The 17,676-nt window shown below is 45.6% G+C and overlaps 2 protein-coding genes across 5 annotated transcripts in view; one reads left to right on the top strand and one right to left on the bottom strand.

Annotated features, from left to right (window-relative positions):
• Nucleotides 1-585: 585 nt before the first annotated feature.
• Nucleotides 586-17,650, bottom strand: nacc1b (nucleus accumbens associated 1, BEN and BTB (POZ) domain containing b). 4 transcript variants are annotated; one of them, XM_070982755.1, is made up of 8 exons: nucleotides 17,455-17,650; nucleotides 8,956-9,106; nucleotides 7,468-7,710; nucleotides 5,691-5,912; nucleotides 3,846-4,308; nucleotides 2,643-2,940; nucleotides 2,302-2,399; nucleotides 586-2,085 (listed from the first exon to the last, which is right to left on the bottom strand). In XM_070982755.1, exons 2-8 carry the CDS (start codon nucleotides 9,079-9,081, stop codon nucleotides 1,751-1,753), a joined length of 1,785 nt encoding a protein of 594 aa, XP_070838856.1. In that variant the 5' UTR covers nucleotides 9,082-9,106; nucleotides 17,455-17,650; the 3' UTR covers nucleotides 586-1,750. The 4 variants fall into 4 exon arrangements, with proteins under 4 accessions (XP_070838856.1, XP_070838830.1, XP_070838839.1 ...); XM_070982729.1 differs by lacking the exon at nucleotides 17,455-17,650 and adding an exon at nucleotides 16,241-16,415; XM_070982738.1 differs by lacking the exon at nucleotides 17,455-17,650 and adding an exon at nucleotides 16,241-16,380 and having other exon boundaries at nucleotides 3,846-4,305.
• Nucleotides 16,439-17,676, top strand: part of trmt1 (tRNA methyltransferase 1) — a 16,420-nt gene continuing 15,182 nt past the window's right edge. Inside the window, exon 1 of the mRNA XM_070982701.1 lies at nucleotides 16,439-16,597. The gene's annotated coding sequence lies outside the window, so the exon portion shown is untranslated. The remainder of the gene's footprint in view (nucleotides 16,598-17,676) is intronic.

Genomic DNA, 17,676 nt, shown 5'->3' with positions numbered 1-17,676 from the left:
ACGTCTGCTTTGCTGTAATTCCCCTTTAATTCCTGCGTTGCTCTGGTGTACTGTAGCTGATGCGGCTGACAGCGCCCAAATGCGTATTAGCGTGTATGTGTGCTCACCGCAGTGATGGGTGAATGAATCGACCAAGCGTGTGTGAAAACACACCGTCTGGCCTCCCGCTCTCGTCTCTGCTGCAGCGCACACACAAACCGTGCGGCCGTACAAACACACACCTACACATGCCCACAGAGCTGTATTCCTTGCAATGTACCAATGCCTGAATTAGCACCTTTGTCCATGCCAGGCGAGCACGCATCCAGGCAGCAGAGCCCGAGGAAACTTGTGCTGCTAAGTGGCATGGCTGCGAATATTTGTAGGGAAACAATTTAAACGCGAGCTGAAAACAAAAGAACGCCACTGCTGTATCTTCACACACGCACAGTCACACACACACACAGATCGTTCCTAAGCTCAAAGGCAGAGACTCGTTTTCTTGACTTTCCGTCAGTTTTTAAAAAAAACGGGTGATAGACAGATATATAAATTGGATTGAAACTTGTATTTTTCTCCTTTTTTTTTTTTGCATTGTTTTTTTTTAAATAAAACCACCCCTCTTCTCTTTCTGATACGTACAAAAACGTAGTTCGATTGTACTCATACCGCAGGAAATAACACAGTGCATTTATCACACGCAAACTCTTTGACAGTCGTCAGTAACAAGTTTCCTCTTCCTCGGGAGGCTTGGCAAAAATCACACACAAAAAGGAAAAATTAAGAATTTAAACGCGAAAAAGTAAAACTGATTTTTTTTTTTTTTTTACACCGTAGGGTCAAAAAGTGGGGGAGGTTGGGGGGTAAAGGTTTTAAGCCAAGCAAACCTTATTTTTTCCCATTTGCCACCTCACTATCAGTCAGACCTCACCAGCGTTTCTCTACGAGTCGGTCGGTCAGTTTCCCAGCATGCCCAGCAGGGATTAAACAACAGGGTCGGCTGGGTCAGGGAGATCATAAACCATGCCAATATACATATTAATATTCATTTCAACCCCTGACCTCATCAACCCCGTGCTTTCAGAGAAGCTTTCATCTGGCAATCCAGACGAAATAAAGCAAAACAAAAACAAACAAACAAATAAAAAACAGGGCTCTGTACAAGCTCAGTCCACCTCCAATGACTTACAACACTGCGGTCTGGATGCTTCTCCGTGCATACATTCAATATCAAAACAGTGTTACCGGAGTTTGGGGAAGGAAGCGTCTCTTTCTCCAAACAGGACTACCCTCCCGTCCCACCCCCCGCCCCCCGCCCCTCCCCAGGGAATGTCTGTGATTGATTATGGTACGAATAGGGCCGTAGTGACAGTACACACTTTTAAAAACATAAAAAATAAAGGCTGTAACAATCAGGTGCTGAAAGGTTGCAGAGGAATGAAGAGGTGGTGGTGGTGGTGGTGGGGGGGGCTATTAGTCAACCTCATCCCTCTGCTACCTTTCAATCAGAAAAGGAAGGAGGAACAACCCGAAGAGAGGCATTCTGGGCCGCTGAGAAAGAGACAGAAACGTGGACAAACGTAGGAAGGAAGTGACCGAAAGAGGCGGAAAAGAAGAAACAGATCCCCAAACACGTGGCGGCTAGGAGAAGAGCGACAACTACCATCACGACCACAGTGGCCAACGTTCTCTACTCATCGCCCCAGAGAAATGCCATCCCTCCCTCATCATCTGTCCATCTGTCCATTCATCTATCTGTCCGTTCACTCACTCAAAACAAAGTGCTGCCGTCTCCTCCCGCCGCCTGGAGGGTGTCTGCTGGCGTGGCTCCACCTCCCACTTCGTTATTGTTGCCAGCCGCCGTCGCTGCTGCCGCCACGGCCTCCAGGGAGGCGGGATCAAAGCCTTGCTCCGCCCCCAGCGCATCCGCCTCCATCTTCACACTGTCGGCCAGGAAGGCGGAGTAGGCGTCGCTGTCAGCCATCAGCAGTTTAAGCTTGGGGATCCAGCTCTTGCGGACGACGCGGCGGGCGTTGGTGCACATGTCGGCCGCTATGGCGTTCATCTCGCTCTCCTTGAAGCTCGGTGCAAAGTTCTGGCAGTAAACTGCAAGAAAAGGCAAGAGATGAGGAAGGGAGAGACAGGAAGCTGAAGAAAGAAACAGATCATACGCCAAAGGCGAAAAGGAAGAAAAAGAATCGTAAATGGACATTTCAAAGCTGTAATGGGAAGATTAGCAGCTCCAGGAGATAGCTCACAGTATCAAAAACACAATGTGTGTGTGTGTGTGTGTGTGTGTGTGTGTGTGTGTGTGTGACTCACATTTGACGGCGTGCAGCACTCTGTTGTCCAGGGGTTTACGACTGGGGTCGTTGGTTGAAGAGCGGATGCCAGTTCCACAGCTGTTAGCCAGAGTGCTCCTGAAGAAAAACAAAGAAAACAAGAGATATGAGACACATAAAGAAGTCGTAGGCAGCCGTTTTAAGGCCTGCTGTGATGAATACTGACACACACAAAATCCAAATTTCCAAACCTGAGTCGATCGATAGGAAAAATTGAGTCCATGCCAAAAGCGGACTGACTTTTAGTCTGCAGTCTATCATTCACTGCAGCTTGTACAATACAGTGTCCATCTTTGCAGGTGAAACCTGTCGAACACTCACCTGTCAAAGAATGCAGCCAGCAGGCGTCTGAGCAGCACTTTGTGGCGGGTGCCGGCGCTGACGTGGCAGTTCATGAGCTGAGCGCGGGAGATGAAAACGGACGTGCCGCTCACCAGCTCCAGCTTCTCCGCCGGGTCGCCCTCCTCGTACAGCTTCGGGTGGCAGCGGTTCCCGATCTGGCTGATGAGCTCGGCGGGCAGCGACGCCAGGTCCTGCCGGGATCGCGCCCCTCTGCCGCCCCGCCCGCCGCCTGAGTCTGGGGCCAAGTCCGGAAGAGCCTCCACCCGCTCCCCAACCACTGAGGAGGGAATATCAGCCATCAGCTCTTTCCTCATATGCTATGCATATGTGCACATTAACATTTAAAGGCACACATATTGCACTTCAGAACAAAATGGAATTATTGTTATGAATTCATGCTGATGCCAAATTGATTTCGTCTGTTAATACGCAGAAGCGAAATGGTTTAAGTGCTGTAAAAAGATGGAACCCACAGTCCCTTAACCCAAAGCCCTGTTGACTTTGTTTCATGTTGTTTTTCTCAAAACATTCAACCAAAAAAACCCCTCTCCGAGCTAATTTTAACCATGATATAAAGCAAGATAATTCACTCCAAAGTGTGTGTTGAGAGGACTGTGACAGAGGCGATCGCACTCCACTTTCCATTGGCTGCTTGTTTGACTCCATTCATGCATTAAAATCATCATCCTCCAAAAGTGCTTTTATTCATACTTTAGCCAGCCAGAATTACAGAACGTAAGTGCACTTGATACCAAAGCCTCAGATGATTCAGTTCACTGGAGATTCGTGTGGCTCCAGAGGAGGACCTGAACAAACCTGGACCTCAGACTTACAGGGTAATTATGCACACTTCTCATGTATTTTGAACAAACTCCAGTTTGTTTAACTGTCAGTGTTTCGGCTTTGTAATTCAAACAACCGTCTGAGAGTCCTTTTTGATTAAATAAACTATAAACAATTCATAAGCTCAAGGCGGGACCTACAACTTTTCAGCGGTTTCAATGTTGAGAACATTTCATTCTCCTCAACATCCTCCACTCCGGAGAAGTTCGGATAAACAAACCTTGTGCGACTGTTGCTTATAAACACACTATAGCAGGAGATGCAGATCAGAAGGCAGAAGCTGGAGAGTTACATGAAAACGCGGGGACCTTGAAATGAACTCGCGCTGTCGGAGCTTACCTGCTGCTCCAGCGTTCAGCATGCTGTACATGGTGTACATGTTGCAGATCTGTCTGTACTGCTCTTCGGCGCTGTCATCCGCTATATCGTCCTCTTCCTCGTCGTCGTGGTAACTAATTGGAGAGTCGCTGGTGTACATGCTCAGTGTGCCCGGGCTGGTGCCTTCAGGGGTCCCGCCGTTGTTGTTGTTGTTGTTGTTGTGGTTACTGTTGAGTCCGGCGGCTCCCACTGAAGTGGCGCCGCCGCCCACCATGGCCGCGTTGGCTGCAAGTCCGCGCCCGGAGGCGTCCTGGGTAGTGTTGTTGGAGGAGGAGGAGGACGAGGAGGAGGAAGAGTAGCGTGCAGCCTTCCTCATCCCACCTCCCCCGCCCCCTCCAGACCCTCCTCCTCCGTCACGGTTGCCCCCCTCCCACAGCCGCTTGGCCACAGGGGTGCAGACCACCGAGTAAGGAGAGCCCTCCTGCTGAGGGAGAGAGAAACGAGATAATTAACAAAAAACTAACAAGAACCTTCATCAAGTACACCAAAATCTATTTAATGAATTAAATTTTAATTAAACAAAAAAGAACAGACCTTCAATGGCCAACTTTTAGTATCTAACAGCTCGTCGCTATAGTCATGTACCAGTAAACACCAAAAGAGGACTGAGGCTCAATGCTCACCGCTAAGTGCCAAACGTTAGCTCCATTAGTCTTTGGCAAATAAATCCATACACTTCACTAGTTGCTGACATTTCCAGCGACATCTTAAATGATTCTGTTCTACAAATCTGTAACTGAGAGCAAATCAAAAATACAGTCTCAAATGCTGACTGTGCAGAAAAGCACACAGATCGGTGTCACCAACACGCTGCCTTGATCATGTTTTACCAACATTTCAAGCTTAATCAGACAAATCTGGCGACAGGTTTCAACGACTCAGCCATCTACAGACAAATCTGTACATCTGATGCGTATTTGCGTTACGTGACTGTCTAAATGCCAAACTATATGTGAAGATCACACTGCTCCCCCAGTGCGGCCCCTCCCTCTGCGGAAAGCCATGACTGTAGCAAACACACTGCTATGCAGATTAGCGCCTGACCACTTTTGAGCAGACGCTTTCTTCTAATTAAATTACAATCCACTTTCTCTTTTACCTGTATTTTAACTAGAATGACTCGGCAGATTATTTGTAAAGACTTCCAATCGTCCATCCTTTGTATAATTTCATATCGATTGAAAAGTAAGTGAGAGGAATCAAAAAGAAAACACGATAAAGTACGCGTATTAAGTTGCTGTCATATGACGGTAAATGATGTGAGACAAACCGTTTACTACACTTTGGGCTCCTTTATCACCCACAACTAATTAATATGGATGGTAACATGATGAAACAAACCGCACTCGTCTCTCAATATTACGGCTCTTTGACGCTCATTAAGTGGTTGACTGCATTCAATTTCAATGACGACCTCTGACCTCGACAATAAGTGATGTCTCCGCCTGAAAAACTTTCAGAACTCCTTATGATTTATTTCAGAAACAACCTTCAGAGTATGATTTGTCAAAAAATATGCATATATGGTGTTTTTTTTATTTAAAAAAAAAAGCTTTTCAGGGGCCGTTACAACAAGCGACTGGCTACTGGGAGTGAGCTTTCCTTGAAAGCCTATCAAAGCCTTTTCAAATCTCAAACTCAAAGATCCACCTACTCACCATGCCTTGTTTGAAATGACGCAGAATGATGGTTCATTATGCTTTCAGACCACTTCAGACAATTCACCAACAGAAAACGCCTTGCCGCGGTTAATTTCCTCATCAATGCGACACTTTGCTTGTTTTGAGGTCGTCGGAGGCTGCCTACCTGCTGCGGCTGCGGGGTGGGCTGAGGTGTGGAGGCTGTCTGTTCCGTCTTCACCTTGGACACCAGGGGCAGGGGCGTGAGACAAGAGCTGGGTCTTCCTGCAGCCGTGGCAACAACGCCAACTGTGCCGCCTCCCACCGTTTGAGTGACGGGGCTCTGGGGCTCAGAGCTTGGGGTCTCCTCGGTGTGGAGACCCTGGGAATCACAGCTTGGAGATGAGACCTGGAGGTGTGGTGACACAAAGAAAGATAAGTTTCATTTCATTGATATCATTACCCGTGATTACACACACACACACACACACACACACACACACACACACACACACACACACACACACACACACACACACACACACACACACACACACACATATATCGTGCCACTATTTCATGTTAGCACAGGTTAAAAATGTCCCCCATCTTTATCAGGGCTGAGTATCAACTGAAATGCATCATGTATGGAAAACCAAAACCTGGCGTCAAGTATCTGGTCATTTTCATAATCTCATTTACTTTTATGATCAGTTTCAGACTGCTGATCCAAACAAAACCCTCTGGCTCTGGGAGCTTGTGTGTTTCTGATCATTTCCTGACATTCTGTAGCTGAACCAATAAAAGCTACAGTATATCAAGAATCCTTTGATCCAGTTCATTTTGCTCAAATACGGTATCGGAAAAGTTTGCAAATCACATCTGCTTTTTGTCAGGTAATATAGAGGACAAGCATTCCTTCTTTTGGACATTTCCTTGCCAGCGATAGCCGTGATCGGGCATTATGGTTACTGGTTCTAGGTGTGTGAATGCAATGTCTCAATTCCCACTTGGGATAAAATGATGATGTGACATTTTTTTTTTTTTTATCCGACAGGCCAAAGGTGACATCATAATGTTCTGCAAAAACACTTATCCGGTCATTATTGCATCATTTCAGGTCATGTTGCCAACACTGACAACAACTTTGTGCTCTGAATCGGATTTATTGGCCAAGCATGTGAGCACATGAAGGGAATTTGACTCTGTTTATTGTCTCTCTCAATGAACTTAGACACTAACAGACATACAGCAGGCTCATTGGTTCTGCTGATATTGAGCTTCGGGTGATTGTCGTTGCACCATGTGATGAAGCTCTCTATCAGTCCTTTGTACTCCTCTGTACAAACAGTCTCTAACTGAAGACAGCGTGTTTCTCACTGGAAATTGCTCAGTGGCATACAACCGGGAGGTGGTAATTCTGGTTAGTATCAAACATAAGTTCACAATATTCCTTGGGAGCTTGCCAAAGTGGCCTGTGGAGTTGCCAAACTCTACAAAACACCACCATGTCTGACAACCTGCATTTCAAGCCCAGCAAGCCATTTAACACATCCTGCAGTAGCAAACACTGCAATTTCTCTTAACATACATCACGTAACACGTATCTATTGCCATATTAACTCTGTGTCTGGAGGTGTTAAGGGGTACTTTAAAAGGAAATCAGTTTCTACTCATTAATATGCAGATTTATGCAGCAAGGCACTCAAATCTAATCAGATCATCTGCTACTATAGAGGGATCCTGTAGTGTCAGTACGATGTTTCAATTATTCTTTTGTCACAAGAACGTGTCTACAACCGTAGACAACCCCATGACAACATCACGCCTAATGCCTCTCTCATACACGTGCGCACACACACACATACGGTGGCAGCTCTTAAAAAAGGCTATAGAAAAACACCTGCACTCAACTTTAAAGAACAACTGAATCATTGCTTATGAATGCTTCATTGGCAGTTTACCTTGAGGAAAAACTCTGTGCCTTTCTCCATGATCTGCTGGATCTGGAGGAAGCCAGCGGTGTACATGAGCAGGAACTGGTCTCCAACGTTCATGCTGAGGCGTCCCGTGTAGCAGAAGGCCAGGATCTGCTGGAAGCTCTGCGGCTGCACGGCCGGGGGGAGCTCCACCACCGAGCTCTTCCCGCCGGCGTTGAACAGATCCCGGAAGTAGGAGCTGCTGGCTGCTAGCACCGCACGGTGGGCCTGAGGGGTAAACAGCAGAGAAAGGTAAGTCAAAAATATACTGAAATCTGTGCAATGTGCATATCATGATTTATATCCAAAAAGTGGCTGATCTGGTTTGAGCTTGCTTGTGAGTGCAGTCTCCCTGTGTTCACCTGGGGTTTCCTCCTTAAAAAGAAAAAAAAAAACCCTACTAAAAACATGCAAAAAGATCACCACCTGACCAATGGTGGCAAAAGAAACTGGGTCCCTGGGCGCCGGTCGGCTGGTAGCCCACCGCTCCTGGTCTGCCGCGGAGGAAGGACTGACCAAGGGTGGGTCAAATGCGGAGAAGAATTTCTCAAGAAGCATGGCGTGTGCCGTTTCCCTCCCTAACTCTGCATGTTGTGTGTGTGACTAATAAAGGATGTCTTCTTCTTCTTCTTCTTCTGTAAGGATGCAGAGAACCCAAATGACACGAATGAAGTAGACGACCGGCTGCATCTCAGCCATGTTTACAGTTACCGTCGGTGAAATCTATTTTGAACTGCAATTGGAAAAAAAGAACATTTGTTTTCCAAAACCATCTAACTGTAAAAGAGTCATTTCCCATTACGTTTGCAGCAACTTCTGAAAGAAAGCCAAGTTTCTAATTGTGGCCTTACAAATTGTATTGAACAGTTGCAAAGCCAAAGATTTATTCCCCGGGTGAGAGAGGTGGCCAGAGGGAGCTCAGAAAATCTATTAGAAATTATTTAAAGCAGCAGTCTGGCAGTTTTTGACCTGGGCCATATTTTCCTGTCTTGCCTATTGATTTTGACCAAAATCTTGGCAATACCCCCGACCGAGGAACTAATTACGCCTTACAGCAGCACTCACGACCAGTATTACAGGGCCACTGAAAAACTGAAAAAATTTAAACCGAAAAACAGAAACTGCTCGGTCTGGCAAGAGACATATCAGCAAAAACTGACCTGAAATAATGTAAACTTGGCTTTCTTTTACAGTTTTGAATCCAATTATACTTTGGCCACTCCTGTATCTTGTTTGTCTATGAGCTCACTTGGCAGGTAAGACGAACAACAGGTCAACGTCCCAGAAAAAATGTAGTTCTTCAGGCAAATCCCTTAGCCGCTAATTACTCCAGTGCAGCTGTTAAGTCATCAATTACAGAGGACTATGGTCCCACTGCGCAGCCCCCATGTGAACTTTTACACAACTCTGACTATCAGCTGTCATTCCTTGAACAGGTAACGTTTAAAAAAAAAAAAAAAAACAGTTTGGGACCTTGAAGGCGTGTCCCTTGACGACCACGGAGACATCACAGTAGAGGCCCTGCAGCCGCTGCTCATTCAGACACTCCAAGATGTTGTTGCCAAAGTTAGGGATCGCCATCTGCAGCGTCTGAGCCATAACGCTCTGCCCAGCACCACAGGGTCTGCAGAAAACAGAAAGGCAGAGGTTAGAGGAGATGGAACAGGATTTACGTCAGTGGATGAGATGTAGGACAGAAGACGGAGATATCAGGGTGGGTGGGGGTACAGATGAAGGGATGGTGGGGACGTAGATGATCGCGGGGAAGGTGAGGAGGAGTGTGAGGAATGGCCAAAGGGAGAGAAAGCAGAGAAGTGACGAGGAAGAGAGGCCGAGATGAGGCAGCGGGACAGAGGGGCAGAATAAATAAAGGAGTGATGAGACGAGAGCAAAGCAGGACGACAAGATGTGCAAACGGCAAACAAGAAATAAATGACGAGGGAGGAAAGAGACTTAAAATAAAGAAAGAGGGTTAGTAAAGTGTATGATGATTAATGAATTAACTATTTGGTAAACAACTTTAATTCAAAACTCTATCTTTCAAATGAAAGAGACTTTTGGGCCACCAGCGATGGTTATATAAGCTATCTTTCTCTTTTTTTAACCTTGTTTCATTACATCTAATTCACAGTTAATAAACTGTTTGGTGGTTTTTGGCCTACTTTGTTATTTTCTCCACGCTCCTCCTCAGTCAAAACACACTCGCTTACATAACTCATCTACTTCACTCGTCTTCGTCACCATCCAACAAAGGAGCCTGTGATCAAAGTGGAGGAACTGTCAAACTTGGGACAATAAAATAAACAGGGAATCTATCTCTAAAGTCAATTTTTGCTTAAGATTGAGGGCATCGCTTCTGAGTGGACCCTTTATTTTTGTTTATAAAGGCACAATACATACAGAGAAGTACTCAGATGAGAACAAAAAGGTGAGTCATTGGTCCACTGAACAAATACATTTCAATATAAGATCATGACCTCTAAGTGACTAATGGTGTACAACCTTTGTGGCTACACACAAGTATGTGGACAGTAGCTGGTTCTGAGGAGATGATGTTGAGCTCCTGGCCTGGCTACAACCCAAAACAAACCACCAGCAGGAAACAATATGATCGTGATTAGCCTTGTTCCTCCGCTGGGAGGAAGACTTGCAGGCGAGACCTAGCAGCCCAAAGAGCAAATCAAGTCTGTTCAATTTAATTTATACAGCCCAATATCACAAATCATAATTTCCCTCAAGGGGCTTTATAATCTGTACAGCACAAAACACTCTCTGTCTTCGACCCTCGATTCGAATGAGGAAAAACCCCCCCAAAAACATGGAAGAAGCATCAGAGGAGGCATCCCTCTCCGAGTACATGCAATAGGTGTCGTGTGCACAGAATAGATTCACAACAGAAAATTACAGTATATACAATTATGGTCAAATGTGAAACAAGAACAGCAGTTCCTCGACCTCCAGCTCTCTGTGACTGCTGGGGAGAACATACATTGATGCAGCAGCCAAAGAGCAAAAGGTCACAGAGAGGGAAGGTCAGCACAAACTCCACGTTTCAAGCTGACTGACTCTTTGCCATCTGCTCGACTGAACGGAAACTCTTCAAACTTCATGATAATTAGAAAACGTTCATCGAGCCGTGGTCCATGGGAGACTGTGAACGCGCCGCTAAGAGGTCGTATGCAAAATATATATAAACCAGCATTTGTCAAACTATTCCTCAGTAAACGTGTTAAAGATTGTTCATCCTTCAAGCTCTGCTCTGCAGAAAAAGACACAATCATCAGCTGCTGCACACACAGAAAGTTCCCTCACTGCAGCACCACTCAGGCTGCAGCTGATGACTTCCATTATCAAGTAGTACATCTATTATTTTATGACTGATTGCTTATGCTACACACAATGCCCAATGCATGTTCCAAGAGCCCACGCTGTCACGTTCCAAGTGCTTGTTTTGCCTTCACAACCATTAAAAGTTTGTAATTATATGAGGTAGAAAGAAAAATCCTCGTAATGGAGCAGCTAGAGTGGAGCCTACAAATTTTTTGACATATTCAATAAATTACTTTAAACAACTGATTAAGAATTGCATCCCTGATTATCAGTTAACGGACTAATTCAACTTCGTCATTATGTTTGCAAAACATAGTCTTGTCATTTCATGACAGTGCAATGAATAATAAATTAATCAACTAATGATTTCAGCGCTGTGCACCACAGTATTAATATTCATTTACATCAGGAGTGCCCTGACTTTTCCCTTGAAGGGACAAAACTGAAACTTAATGGGGGGGCCACGGGCCAAAAGCAAACACCTATGATCCCAAATTCCCTTAACTGACTGATTTCCTGCACAGTCACTCTCTCCGCCATGCTCAGATTAAGAAAATTAATTAATAATTCAGTATCGTACATATTCATAAGAGCATTTTTACCTAATGAAAAATAACACAGCTATTAAATTTTTTTATTTATTTTTTTTGCTTTTCTTAATCAATAGAAACATCTAAAAGGGCCAAATGAACCCTCACAGTGGGCCTACTTTGGCTCGCAGGCTCCACTTTGGCCAGCCCTGATCTACATCAACTACAGATAAAATAACTGCATATGTGTAATCGCTCAAGCAAAAAACTGTTAATTGGTTCTTGAATAACACACGTGCGCCCCCTTTGTTTTAAGTGTGGGCGCTGCTGGAGCATTTAGAAAAAACAGCTCACCTAAAAAAGGTGTAAAACCATCCATCCATCACACCGGACTGCATGACAACAGCAAATCCGAATACAACTGCAAGTTTCCACTCCAATCTCAATTTTCACAAACCAACATGGAGGAAATCTGATGTCGTAATTGATATGCGCAGCAACAAAATAGCGTATAACAAGCCATACACACAAAAAAAAGCAAAAAAAGGCGCAATGACAAATGCTGAGTAATAAATACTGCTGTACCGCTCAGCACTATATGTGGGTGTTCAGCCTTAGCAAAGTAAATGCAGAGTGATCAGGGATTACAGGCGCCGAAATTTATCCCTTCATAGGAAACTGCAAAGCAACTTAACATGAGAGGACTGAAAACAGCGCTGACAAGCTGAGCATTGCAGGGTGTTAGTTTCGTTAAACCTCACTGATTGGCTTTTGTGAATGTCACTCGGAGAAATTGGACAACTTCTCACTCTGGGCCACACTGTTAGAGGCAGCCGCCTTCAGCCTGCTTTTACTACACGAGGGACTCATGACAGTCTGCACCAGCCAACAACCAACTCGAATTTTAGCTTGAATAGGATGCTTGCCTCCACTGCTGGAAAATGTAAACAAAGCCCACACAGCTCAATTGTCTTCACATAATATATAAAAAAAAAACTTCGCCAACAAAGCCTACTGAAACTGATATTGGATATGGCCGCAGGACAAAAATGTGTCCATCATCTACATCTACGAATGTGCAAGTTCAAATCCCTGCACCAATCACTGGCAAAAGGAAAACCCCAGAGGGGATGGCTCTCCGCTCCTCCAACAGCTACCATCCACATGTTCCTGAGCAGGATCTTCAAGTGAAAATTTACACTAAAAAGCATTTAATCACTAACACGTTGGGCAGGGGTGGCACATGGGAAAAATTATTCTCCTTCAGTGCAGCTGCTCCTTAGCCAATAATAAAAGATAGCGGTTGCATGGAGCACAATGGCAGCCAAATGGTTACCGTGTGCCCTTCGCAACATTGCTGGTTTGATTCATGTCTTGCATGTCATACTCGCCTGTTTCCTGTCTGCTTGCGCTGTCTAATAAAAAGGAAGAAAAAAATCCAAACAATTTCTATTAAAAAAAAAAAAAGAAAAAGAAAGATGGTGGTTGTAAAGGGAAACTTCCGGGCGTGAATGTGAAGCGGGGAGCTGCAGCATCCACGCTCGGCAAACCTTTCCTAGTTGAAAGAAGTGCACTACAGGCAGTCCTGAGCAACCGCCTAACGCCCACATAAGGGCAGCTCTGAGAACAGAGGGCCATCAGCATTTCATCATAATTAATTTTCATGTTTACGGCAACTAATTAATTTTGATAGATATGGGCATAGTATGTAGGGCAGTGGGCTAAGAGAAAGAGTGAAGCATGACTATTTACAACCCCTGTGCTGCACATTTCATCGAAAGTGTTTTCATTTTATTTTCAAATGTTCCGAGATGAAAATCCTATTAGCGCCTTCACAGTTATGGTTAAAACAACAACATTGATTATCAGCATCTCTGGTGTTTTTAAACAGCCAGCAAGCAATATTAATATGTGTATTAATTGTGTAAACTGCCATTATAATATTATTATGCTGAATTAATTGGGCTGCCATATTCTGGACAAAAACAATTAAGATTGCAGACTGCTTATTGGATTGGGAGCGTTCTGTGCAATTTGATCTGAATAACTTTCCCATAATATCAAAACAACAACAAAACTATTAGCGCCTGAGTGTATAAATTACACTTTCGCTCTCTACTACTTATTTCATTATAATCAACTGACATAACCAAATCAGCGCTTGCTGGCCATTGTGCCTTGACATTATCATGCCTTGAAAGAAATCAATATGCATTACATTAACATGATTATTATTCATCTTTATTGATCAGAGTGATATTTCTGGATCTTATCCAGGATTTGTTTACATACATTACTCCCACTTTAATTAGTAAATCATGATCTTAATGGTAATGTGGGTTTTCTGGCTAATCAAAAGAGGTTACGGTACCTAAGTGTGCTGATAGAGCTGCACGGTTAAGATTAAAAGTTGTTGGTTTTGCGCGTGGGACTGGTTGGGAAAACTCAAAGTACTAAAAATGTGTGATGTACACTGACTGCTGCCTCACATGTGCACTTCCTGTGGCCTTGCGCGAACAACTGAACCGACAGGTGTCCCGGTGGAGCTTCCAAGCGGCATATAGTGGATGCCCGTGGTTGTTTCCAGGTGTAAATATGTGCAATCATATGAATAATAAGCAGGCGGTTACTAAGACAAAGCATTTGTGTGATGAAGATCTTCCCTCAATTAAAGGTAGAAACATAAAGTAGCAGCAGGGAAAATGCAAAGGCGATGCTGACATGCGCATGCAGGCACAAGCATTTGTGAAACTGTGTATTGTGGTAGCCTAAAAGCACACTTTCTCTTTCAAAGGAGTGAACTGCTTCCCTGATCTGACTCAAACGCACTGTGGAGCATTGAGACGTCATCCAAGGACATCCTACCAGCCACCTTTTCCTCCTCGCAGGTCAGAGAGGTCACAACAACTTCCAGGAAACATCAAGGGGAGTTAATTCACACCACTTGACCCTTGCCCTGCAGTCCCCACGTGCCCCATTATATGCTCTGACTTCATGCTAAACTGTGTGTGTGCGTCTGAGTGTGTGTCCTCTACAACTTCTACAATTAATCTCCAGTGTCACAAACTCTGGTTTACTTTATCCACACTAACCACATGCTCCAGCTAACACCCAAAGACCAAAAAAAAAAAAAAAAAAAAGTAACTTGATCACTGCAGTCATCTTGCTGGCATACAATCAATCCAAGCAACTATTTAACTCAATCTCAACTAAAGCCTGACATATCAACATCAGTCACTGTCTAATCATATTCAGTTTCCTGGTTTAGGGAGGTTAAAGGTGGCCTGTTAGCAAGTAGCAAGCTATGCTAAGGCTAACACTGGCATGAGTAAAACACTTCACCTATACATTTAATTCGCCAACATGCCTTCAAATCACATGTAAAAAAAACCCAGCCTTGTATGGCCTTTAGTTTACAGACATCTCAGGCTGAAAACGCTCTATTTGCATTCACACTCGTGGGTAGAAAGGCACCAAAATGTGGCTATAGTGTAGCCTCCCTTGAGCACCACTAGAGCTGAAACTTCAAAACCGAAATGTTATTTATACACATCAATTATACATCAATTAATCTCACATGAAAGTCTAGCCGAGTCGACGTCTCGCCGGTAAACGCCTCAAGAGAGAAAGAGCCCGCCGTCAGCGGGGCAGCAGGGCAGTCAGACCGGGCAGAGAGCTCTCGGTGCCCCGCCGTGTGCCAGCCTCGATGCCCGGTAGGATTTGGGAGTCCTCGGCTGGCCCGGGCCGGTGTGTGCGTGCGTTCAGCGGAGGGAGGGAGCAAGCGGAAAAGGGGACAAAAAGAGAGCTCCTCTTCTTTATTTTGTATGCCAACCCCGGTTTCAACTCCCCCCGGCGCACACACGTTTACCGTCCGAGGAACCGGGGACACGAAATCTGCCACAAAAATAGTCGAGGGGATAAAATATTCAGCAGTTCAGCGCTTTCCCCGTCTCCCCTCTTTCCGTGCCAGCACGGTGTGATGTCCGTTTAGACCGAGCTCCCTCCTCCTCCTCCTCCTCCTCAGGCCGAACGGCAGCTACCGATACGGGACAGACACGCGTTGTTCCCCTCCAAAATGTCGCTTATGATATATCACAGCGAATAAATTATTTATTAAATCTCCACCAAAAGCGGAACTCCAGAAGCCACACGGGCCACGTTCACTTGGCGGAATCTTTCTGTTTTAACGGTTTTTTTTATACCAGAGGAGAAAGGGGTCTACAGCGGAGGGCGATACAGGCACTCCATCTTTAGCCGACATCAACAGGTCATCCCGGGACACAAATGCGCTGCAACTGTGGGCGAGACAGACGGATGGATCCGGCATGGCGAGAGGAGAGAGGAGAGGAGGGGAAAGGAAAGTAGGGGGTTGGCTGTAAAATCTTAACCCGTTTACCGACAGGACACCATGATACTGGGCGAATCAACGACTGCCTGCGGTTTTCAAACGCAGCGTCTTAAGAAGAAAGACTGCACCCCCTCCCCAAACACCAAGTACTTTTTCAGAAAGTTCAGGAATGCGGGAGAAAGAGGAGCGGAGGACTCATCAAGTCACTCACCGAGGGAAAGGGGGGACAGCCCGCGGCGACGAGTGAGTGAAGCCGGTGAAGTGGTTAAAGTTTGGTCTGTCCCCATGAGCCCATCCCCCATAGTAGCTAGCACAACTTTACCACCCCATCCCCTAAAAAAAAAAAAACAACAATAGCTTAACCCCCACTTTAGCGCACCGCCGCAGACCATACACCACCCCACCATCCAAATTCACCCATCCGAAATGAAGAAGGCACCCCCACGCACACACATACAGTTCGGGACTCGGGGCTCGGGACAACTGACCGACCCGTCTCGCCGGCCGAGCTCGAACCGTTGTCCTCGGTGACCCGCCGCGCTCAACTCACCCCCTCGGCTGTATTCCGCTGGAAAGTGTTTCAATGGAGGACCAGCGCGGAATAAGCAGTCTAGTGTCTCCCTCCGCCTCGCTACAGGCAGCCATTCATTGTGACTGTATGCTGTGAACCAGCAGCCGGAGCACGCACACAATTCATGCATACACGTACATACTTACACGTGCGCGCGCGGGGGGCACGCACGCACCCACACATGCAGGCGAGGAGAGGAGCGCAGAGCTATCGAGGAGGGGGACGCAGGGGAGAAGAGCGGGGATTTTTTTGGATTTTTCTTTTTTTCTTTTTTTTTTTTAACTCTCCCAGGGTTTGCAGACGGATCGCAGAGCTGCCGATCGACTAGACAGACAGGTAGAAGGACCCTCGTGAGGAGGCTCGTCACTTTCGCCGGTTCTGCAACGAATTAACACCTCATGTACTGTAATCTCAGATAACAACAGTGTCTGTGTTAAATTAGGTGGGAGAACTGGACTGCTTCTCATCCATATAGTCTAAATGTAATTTATCATGGTTATTCTCAAACCTTTAAAACTATTTTTTTTTTTTAATTTAAACAATGCAGTGATGCACATGCGCGGTGACACAGTCAGACCAAATGAATCTTTGTCAGTGTCATAATGTAAGCCGAACTAAAAGGTGAGTTTACCTGCGTGGTTATCATAACAGACCTTCTTAAATCCTTACTTTTGTCACCAAAGCCCTTAAATAGTATGGCTGGAGGCAAACTATAGGCTCACCTCCGCATTTAATTTGTTTTCCTCAGCATCACTAAAAATAACTTGGCACACGCACAATCATTTGGATGAGTAATGACAGAAAAGTTGACTCTAATACACGTGGAAATACTGCGATTTTTATCCAGTCAAAATAATGGCGAGATTGCCAAAAGCAATGCTGTTTGGCCTGTTTTTGTCCTTTTGAATTTGTATTGCATGTATTTTCATTTCATTTCATACTATCCCGTATTATTTTTTGTTTTGGATCTAGCCTGTGAGAGGCTACACCTGATCTTTTTGGCGGGGAAATCTAATGGAACGAGTAAAATAGCAAAAACAGGTCTCAGAAGTAATGGGATTACATTTGAAGGAGTAACGGATCGCAGGTTTGAGCCGACGCGCCGCTGCAGGCAGGTAGACAGGCAGCGTCCCCAGCCGACCCGACTGTCTGAGCCCCACCCACCAGTCCACCCACTCAACCCACTCACTCACCGGAGTGTCTTCTCCCTTGGGTGGTGGAACCGAGTCTCTCCTGACGGACACCGCGCAGGGGGCCGCCGGTTCGATCCCGCTGTCTTGATGTGTGTGATAGTGCGTCTAGACTCCGGGCAGGTGAGCCCTCCGGGGCCTCCAGGCGCTGCGCACAGTGAATACTAAACAGGATGAGACTGCATTCAGGCACGGCACTGCGCTCCCCGCTCTCTCTCCCTGTCA

Source organism: Chaetodon trifascialis, chromosome 2 (assembly GCF_039877785.1).
Source record: "Chaetodon trifascialis isolate fChaTrf1 chromosome 2, fChaTrf1.hap1, whole genome shotgun sequence".
Classification (NCBI taxonomy): domain Eukaryota; kingdom Metazoa; phylum Chordata; class Actinopteri; order Chaetodontiformes; family Chaetodontidae; genus Chaetodon; species Chaetodon trifascialis.
Note: the sequence above shows the minus strand (reverse complement) of the source record. Positions and strands in the feature narration are given on the sequence as shown.

Bases quoted from the DNA above. Each gene is read 5' to 3' on its own strand.
- nacc1b (XM_070982729.1), bottom strand. From the start codon at position 16,335: ATGGCTGCCTGTAGCGAGGCGGAGGGAGACACTAGACTGCTTATTCCG. The intron at 2,941-3,845 runs GTAAGCTCCGAC...TTCCCTCCTCAG, and splicing joins GCTGAACGCTGGAGCAGCAG to TGGTTGGGGAGCGGGTGGAG. The intron at 2,086-2,301 runs GTGAGTCACACA...CTTTTCTTGCAG, and splicing joins AGTGCTGCACGCCGTCAAAT to TTTACTGCCAGAACTTTGCA.